Raw genomic sequence first — 7,903 nt, 5'->3', positions numbered from 1 at the left:
ATTAACACCTTGCATTGATTGTCCATCCAAGGTGGTTGCCTACGTCATTGTTATGTTGAGGTCAGAGGATCATCAGAGTGATTCATTTCAGGGCTGGGCTCTCTTTCATTCAGTAATACAGAGGCAGGGCAATCAAAGGCTCCAACTCACTGAACTGCCCATCAGCCCAGCCATTGTTATTATTCATACTGTTCATACCGTACGTTCTACAGTGGTCTGTCTGTTCAGTAACACCTCCTAACCCTAACCTGTCTGTCTGTCTGTCTGTCTGTCTGTCTGTCTGTCTGTCTGTCTGTCTGTCTGTCTGTCTGTCTGTCTGTCTGTCTGTCTAGTAACACCTCCTAACCCTAACCTGTCTGTCTGTCTCTGTCTGTCTGTTCAGTAACACCTCCTAACCCTAACCTGTCTGTCTGTCGGTCTGTCTGTCTGTCGGTCTGTTCAGTAACACCTCCTAACCCTAACCTGTCTGTCTGTCTGTCGGTCTGTTCAGTAACACCTCCTAACCCTAACCTGTCTGTCTGTCTGTCTGTCTGTTCAGTAACACCTCCTAACCCTAACCTGTCTGTCTGTCTGTCGGTCTGTTCAGTAACACCTCCTAACCCTAACCTGTCTGCCTGTCACACGGGGTGTGATCGTTCTACAGTGGTCCCTGAAGCGCCGTGTGATTAGAACACTAAATTGTGCACTACAATTAACTGTGGACCTTGGTCAAACAAAGTGCACTATATAGCCTAACACTCTTTTAGAACACTCTTTTAGAACACTCTTTTAGAACACTCATTTAGAACACTCATTTAGAACACTCATTTACAACGCTCATTTAGAACGCTCATTTAGAACACTCATTTAGAACACTCATTTAGAACCCTCATTTACAACGCTCCTTTAGAACGCTAGTTTACAACGCTCATTTAGAACGCTCTTTTAGAACACTCATTTAGAAACCTCATTTACAACGCTCATTTAGAACGCTCTTTTAGAACACTCATTTAGAACGCTCATTTAGAACACTCTTTTAGAACACTCATTTAGAACACTCTTTTAGAACGCTCTTTAGAACGCTCATTTAGAACACTCATTTAGAATGCTCGTTTAGAATGCTCGTTTAGAACGCTCATTTAGAACGCTCATTTAGAACGCTCATTTAGAACGCTCTTTTAGAACACTCATTTACAACCCTCATTTAGAACCCTCATTTACAACGCTCATTTACAACGCTCATTTAGAACCCTTTTTTAGAACACTCTTTTAGAACACTCATTTAGAACGCTCTTTAGAACACTCATTTAGAACACACATTTAGAACCCTCAATACGAACACTCATTTAGAACACTCGTTTAGAACGCTCTTTAGAACACTCATTTAGAACCCTCTTTAAGAACACTCATTTAGAACCCTCATTTAGAACACTCATTTAGAACCCTCATTTAGAACACTCATTTACAACGGACAGTTTCCAATGACGCAACAATCAGCGTTTGAGCTGGACACACTTTTTTCAGAAACTATTTACACAAAACACACAGTCCTTACAAAGTTAATCTCCAGAATGTGAGCAGTTTATTTTTGGATGCAAATGGTTCAGATATTCACAGAAGTGTATATATATATATATATAGCAAAGACAACGTGTGTTGAGTAAGAACTTCCTGTGACAACCGGAAGTGGTTAAAAACAGCCTAGAGCTATTGTCATATAACCTGCACATAGTGAAAATCACGCAACTCAACCATGTGTCATTCAGTCAATTATTAAGGTAGAGACTTCTTATTCAGGATTCTGTTTATGTCTACCCCAAAGACAACGTGTGTTGAGTAAGAACTTCCTGTGACAACCGGAAGTGGTTAAAAACAGCCTAGAGCTCTTGTCATATTTCAACATGACGGAGAGTAAAGTCAGTCAGGAGTCCCTGACCTTGTCTTCTCTCAAGAAGATGTCTGGTAGGCCCATTTAAATACCTTTTTTGGACATTTCAAGATAGCAGATGTTTGAGTTGGGTCTATTAACACAGCTGTGAGTTGTTATTTATTTATTTTTTTCATTTTTGACAAAATGAGCAGTCCTGGAAGTGACAGATTTTGACTCATATTGAGTGATAAGACTGAGCTATTTAAAAACACTTTTTCAACATTTCAAGATAGCAGTTAGTTCAGTTTGATCTTATTAAAGACAGCTGTATATTCTTTTTTTTGACCCAAAAATATTCTATGTTCACGCCCACTTTTTTTGCTCTGTTTGAAGGCTGTCAGCTTCTTCTCAGGAAGAGAATCACTTAGCCTTTCGACTAATTTTCAAATGATAGGATGCCTATTTTAAAACTTGTCCACCTCCTCTTTGAGGGCTCCTTGTCCACCTCCTCTCTGAGGGCTCCTTGTCCACCTCCTCTCTGAGGACTCCTTGTCCACCTCCTCTCTGAGGACTCCTTGTCCACCTCTCTGAGGACTCCTTGTCCATCTCTCTGAGGACCCATTGTCCACCTCTCTGAGGGCTCCTTGTCCACCGCTCTGAGGGCTCCTTGTCCACCGCTCTGAGGGCTCCTTGTCCACAACCGCTCTGAGGGCTCCTTGTCCACCTCTCTGAGGACTCCTTGTCCACAACCGCTCTGAGGGCTCCTTGTCCACCTCTCTGAGGACTCCTTGTCCACCTCTCTGAGGGCCCATTGTCCATCTCTCTGAGGGCTCCTTGTCCACAACCGCTCTGAGGGCTCCTTGTCCACCTCTCTGAGGGCTCCTTGTCCACCACCTCTCTGAGGGCTCCTTGTCCACCACCTCTCTGAGGGCTCCTTGTCCACCACCTCTCTGAGGGCTCCTTGTCCACCACCTCTCTGAGGGCTCCTTGTCCACCACCTCTCTGAGGGCTGCTTGTCCACCACCTCTCTGAGGGCTCCTTGTCCACCTCCTCTCTGAGGACTCCTTGTCCACCTCTCTGAGGGCTCCTTGTCCACCTCTCTGAGGACTCCTTGTCCATCTCTCTGAGGGCCCATTGTCCACCTCTCTGAGGGCTCCTTGTCCACCGCTCTGAGGGCTCCTTGTCCACCGCTCTGAGGGCTCCTTGTCCACAACCGCTCTGAGGGCTCCTTGTCCACCTCTCTGAGGACTCCTTGTCCACAACCGCTCTGAGGGCTCCTTGTCCACCTCTCTGAGGACTCCTTGTCCACCTCTCTGAGGGCCCATTGTCCATCTCTCTGAGGGCTCCTTGTCCACAACCGCTCTGAGGGCTCCTTGTCCACCTCTCTGAGGGCTCCTTGTCCACCACCTCTCTGAGGGCTCCTTGTCCACCACCTCTCTGAGGGCTCCTTGTCCACCACCTCTCTGAGGGCTCCTTGTCCACCACCTCTCTGAGGGCTCCTTGTCCACCACCTCTCTGAGGGCTCCTTGTCCACCACCTCTCTGAGGGCTGCTTGTCCACCACCTCTCTGAGGGCTCCTTGTCCACCTCCTCTCTGAGGGCTCCTTATCCACCACCTCTCTGAGTGCTCCTTGTCCACCTCTCTGAGGGCTCCTTGTCCACCTCTCTGAGGGCTCCTTGTCCACCTCCTCTCTGAGGGCTCCTTGTCCACCACCTCTCTGAGGGCTCCTTGTCCACCTCTCTGAGGGCTCCTTGTCCACCACCTCTCTGAGGGCTCCTTGTCCACCTCTCTGAGGGCTCCTTGTCCACCTCTCTGAGGGCTCCTTGTCCACCTCTCTGAGGGCTTCTTGTCCACCTCTCTGAGGGATCCTTGTCCACCTCTCTGAGGGCCCATTGTCCACCTCTCTGAGGGCCCATTGTCCACCTCTCTGAGGGCCCAGAGAGAGAGAGAGGGACACAGAGAGAGAGAGAGAGGGACAGAGAGAGAGAGAGAGAGAGATAGAGAGACGGACAGAGAGAGAGAGAGACGGACAGAGAGAGAGAGAGAGGGACAGAGAGAGAGAGAGAGGGACAGAGAGAGAGAGGGACAGAGAGAGAGAGAGGGACAGAGAGAGAGAGAGGGACACAGAGAGAGAGAGGGACACAGAGAGAGAGGGACAGAGAGAGAGAGAGGGACAGAGAGAGAGAGGGGGACAGAGAGAGAGAGGGGGACAGAGAGAGAGAGAGGGACAGAGAGAGAGAGAGAGGGACAGAGAGAGAGAGAGAGGGACAGAGAGAGAGAGAGAGAGAGAGAGAGAGGGACAGAGAGAGAGAGAGAGAGAGGGACAGAGAGAGAGAGAGAGAGGGGGACAGAGAGAGAGAGGGGGACAGAGAGAGAGAGAGAGAGAGAGGGACAGAGAGAGAGGGACAGAGAGAGAGGGACAGAGAGAGAGAGAGGGACAGAGAGAGAGAGAGGGACAGAGAGAAAGAGAGAGGGACAGAGAGAGAGAGAGGGACAGAGAGAGAGAGAGAGGGACAGAGAGAGAGACACAGAGAGAGAGAGGGACAGAGAGAGAGAGAGAGGGACAGAGAGAGAGAGATGGACAGAGAGAGAGACAGAGTGAGAGAGAGACAGAGTGAGAGAGAGACTTGTGTTCAATCACGGTTTACACCATTTCTAAATCCTCCTACCTAACTCAGTACTTCTGAGAAAATAAAAAAGAGTCCTACTAACTTCTAATAGACCCTCCCCCATCCCCCAAATCCCTTCCAAACCCCCATCCAACCCCGTCCAACCTCAATGACCCTACACTTCAATCTTTCCCTCTCTTCAACATCCTTACAACACTATAACAACACATGCTCCACCATTTAATTGACAATACCCTCCAGACACAAACCATTCACATGCTGCCAACCAGATGGAAGGACCAGTTCAATGTACAATGTCCTAAACACAATCGAGGAAACACCACCTCTTCCTTCCTAATCTGACCTTTGAACCTTGGTCCACCGACCTTTCATTGGAGGGCATATAAATGCCGTCCCTTGTGCTCAGAGTCCCATCTCTTCTGCCACACATCTATCAAAATGTCTCTGATCTCACATTTGTCCTCACCTCTACCCAGTGGAACATTAATATATATTATATCTTGTTTTAAAGTTATTTTAGCTAACTAGTCTACAATTTCATTCCATTCCACACCTGAATGTGCTGGGACCCAGCAGAATCTCACTACTAGACCCATTCTCTCAATTCTCCATAATAACATTAATACCTCCAATAGTAGGTCACTCCTAAAAGATTTACCAGATGATAAACTATTCAATACAGACAGAGAATCTGAGGATACTATAATTCCAACAGGTTGTACGTCCTCCACCCACTGGAGGACAACTATTATCACCAACAGTTCAACTGAGTACACTGACAGTTCATCTGTTAGTCTTCTACATATCTGCACATCACATTCAGGAAGGTAAACACCTGCTCCTGTGTGCCCACTATCTGGGCCCTTGGATCCATCTGTGAAAAGAGGTAAAAAAAGCATAACAACTTCTACCAATGTAATTGTCAACCAGTTTCCCTTCATCACTGACTTCTGACCCAATCTTTCCTTTTGTCTACCAAGGTTAGATCAACAACAGGATCTGGGAGTAACCATGGAGGAACATCCCCTATCACCACAGAAAAGGGCCAACCTCCAACTCCCTGAAACCACTCTCATCAGCAAGCTTTCCAACTGTCCAACCAAAACCACTGCCTTGTCTACTAGTATATTCCCAACAGTCATCTAGAACAGTAGCAGTGGGATGCTCAACCTCACAGCCTTGCAACCCAATAAGCTAATGTCAATTTATTACGTCGTATATCCAAAGGCATCTCACCTGCCTCAACTGGACTATAATATAAATCCATGATATTATGGGATACAAAATGGGAAAAGGGGAAATTATGATAATACTAAAAAACACCCTTCTAACTAAACCTACACTCATTAAAACCCACTACCCCATTCCACTACTTTGACCCTATCTGCTCCTGCACCAGGCCAACTAACCCTACACTCATTAAAACCCACTACCCCATTCCACTACTTTGACCCTATCTGCTCCTGCACCAGGCCAACGGCCTGGGAGGACGGGACACCACCACTCAACACACCCTGGAACTCTTCTGAAGTCAAATCTAGTATGACCAAATACTTCTCTGCAGCTGCCACCAAAACATATTTTTTTTTCTGTGATTTACATTCCATTACTGCGGTACAGTTGATAACCATTTGCTATGAACACTAAGAAGCCAACCTTACTGAAGCATATATCACTGGTTGGCCCATCCCTCTGTGCTGTCACAGATCTACTACTCACAGGGATCCTCTCAGGATCCCTCAGCCTTGACCCATCCTCCTCTACTTTCTTCTCTGCCTCAGCAGTGACAACCTGTTCCCAACAGTGGGGTCAGTGGGATTGGATAGGGGCCCCTCTACCTCTCTCTCTCTCTGACTGGAGGAGACAGGTGAAATGGTGTGTCTCCTCTGGTCAACAATACTCACCTTGAGAGACTCCACAGCCTGTTGGAGCTCCTTCAGCAACTTCTCTCTCTCCTGGGATCTCTGCTGGACCTTCTGCTGACTCATCCCCAGCTGCCTCTGTGGAGAATCACTCTTCAATGAGCTATCAAGCTTTATTTGTCCAGTAGATCAATAGTATAGTAATGTGACATAGGGCCCATAGAGAGGAAGGTCTAAAAAATGGATGGTCCATTTACTAAATGATATTTATTTGTTGCTATGTGAATGATTATAGTTTTTATGGTAGGACTACATGTATCAACAGGTTGAGACTGAACTTTGGACTCATAAAAGGCCATTCAGAATGATAATAGTGTTTGACATTATAAAATGGTGATACATCTGGAGAATCTGGGTTAACATATCAATATACTCAAGGTTTGTGTTCATATTTGTTCTGATGAGGATCAATTTCATTTCAATGATCTCATATTCAAACAGCCTTAGTTCCTACTGTATCTTTAATTCTTTGTTTATCAGACAGTCACCAACAAGTTGTTCTGGTCTTACCTGTTTCTCAGTCCTCTCTGCTGCAGCTGACACTGTATCATGGCCTTTATGTTCATCCATCAAACACAGCAGACAGATACACTGCTGATCGGTACGACAGTAAACCTCCAGCAGTTTGTCATGATGAGAGCAGATCTTCTCCTGTAGTTGTGCGGTGGCTTTGACCAGCTTGTGCTTCTTCAAAGCAGGAGATTCATAGTGAGATTGGAGGTGAGTCTCACAGTAAGAGGCCAGACACGCCAGACAGGACATGAGGGCTTTCTGCTTTCTGGTCCCAGTGCAGACATCACACACCACATCTCTAGGTCCAGCATAGCACAGAGCAGGAGGGGGAGCAGCCTGGAGTCCTGTCTTCTTCAGTTTCTCCACCAGCTCAGCCAATAGGTTACTTTTACTCAGCGTAGGCCTCGGACTGAAGGTCTGTCTGCACTGAGGACAGCTATAGACCCCTTTCAGAACATCCTGATCCCAGCAGCCATCAATACAGCTCCTACAGTAACTGTGTCCACAGGGGATGGTGACTGGTTCCTTCAGTAGATCCAGACAGACAGAACAACATAACTGGTCCTGGTCCAGCAGAACTCCCTGTTGAGCCATTGGGACGGTTGTTCACTCTCACACAGACAGACGACACAGAGACTCAGATCAGTTTCGTTTCCTCAGAAGAGAGTTTGTGGGAGGGGGAGGGATTTCCTGGTTCTGCCAGAGGGGTGGGGTTAGAGGGAGGGAGGGGTTAGAGGAATGCAGGAAGAGAGAGAGGAACTGCATGCAACATCAAGAGGGAGACAAATAGTTTTGTTCCAATGTTAGAGCCCTTAACATGGAACAAATGACATAATGAATCTTAAAATGTGAGTTGTTAGAATATATGAAGGGTAACAGTTTTCTATGAAGTACGTATGTATCATTATTTTAATCACCTTTATAATGCCTTATAAATCAATAAGTCCTGAGGAGGTGTGATATATGGCTATTATACAGTACCGCGGCTA

At 46.6% G+C, this 7,903-nt stretch overlaps 1 protein-coding gene and 1 long non-coding RNA gene across 2 annotated transcripts; both read right to left on the bottom strand.

The window, feature by feature from the left end:
• Positions 1-4,656: 4,656 nt before the first annotated feature.
• Positions 4,657-6,415, bottom strand: LOC115186664 (uncharacterized). The gene is made up of 2 exons (XR_003875829.1): positions 6,384-6,415; positions 4,657-5,353 (listed from the first exon to the last, which is right to left on the bottom strand). It is a non-coding gene; the product is annotated as an uncharacterized LOC115186664 (long non-coding RNA).
• Positions 6,416-6,642: 227 nt separating this feature from the next.
• On the bottom strand, positions 6,643-7,578 carry LOC115186663 (E3 ubiquitin/ISG15 ligase TRIM25-like). The gene has a single exon (XM_029746215.1). The coding sequence runs from the start codon at positions 7,506-7,508 to the stop codon at positions 6,852-6,854; it is 657 nt and encodes a 218-aa protein (XP_029602075.1). The 5' UTR covers positions 7,509-7,578; the 3' UTR covers positions 6,643-6,851.
• Between the last annotated feature and the right edge of the window lie 325 nt (positions 7,579-7,903).

This window comes from Salmo trutta, unplaced genomic scaffold (assembly GCF_901001165.1).
Source record: "Salmo trutta unplaced genomic scaffold, fSalTru1.1, whole genome shotgun sequence".
Lineage (NCBI taxonomy): Eukaryota > Metazoa > Chordata > Actinopteri > Salmoniformes > Salmonidae > Salmo > Salmo trutta.
The sequence above is the reverse complement of the archived record's forward strand: the minus strand, read 5'-3'. Positions and strand labels throughout refer to the sequence as shown.

Excerpts from the sequence above, each read along its gene's own strand:
- LOC115186663 (XM_029746215.1), bottom strand. The coding sequence starts at position 7,508 with ATGGCTCAACAGGGAGTTCTGCTGGACCAGGACCAGTTATGTTGTTCT.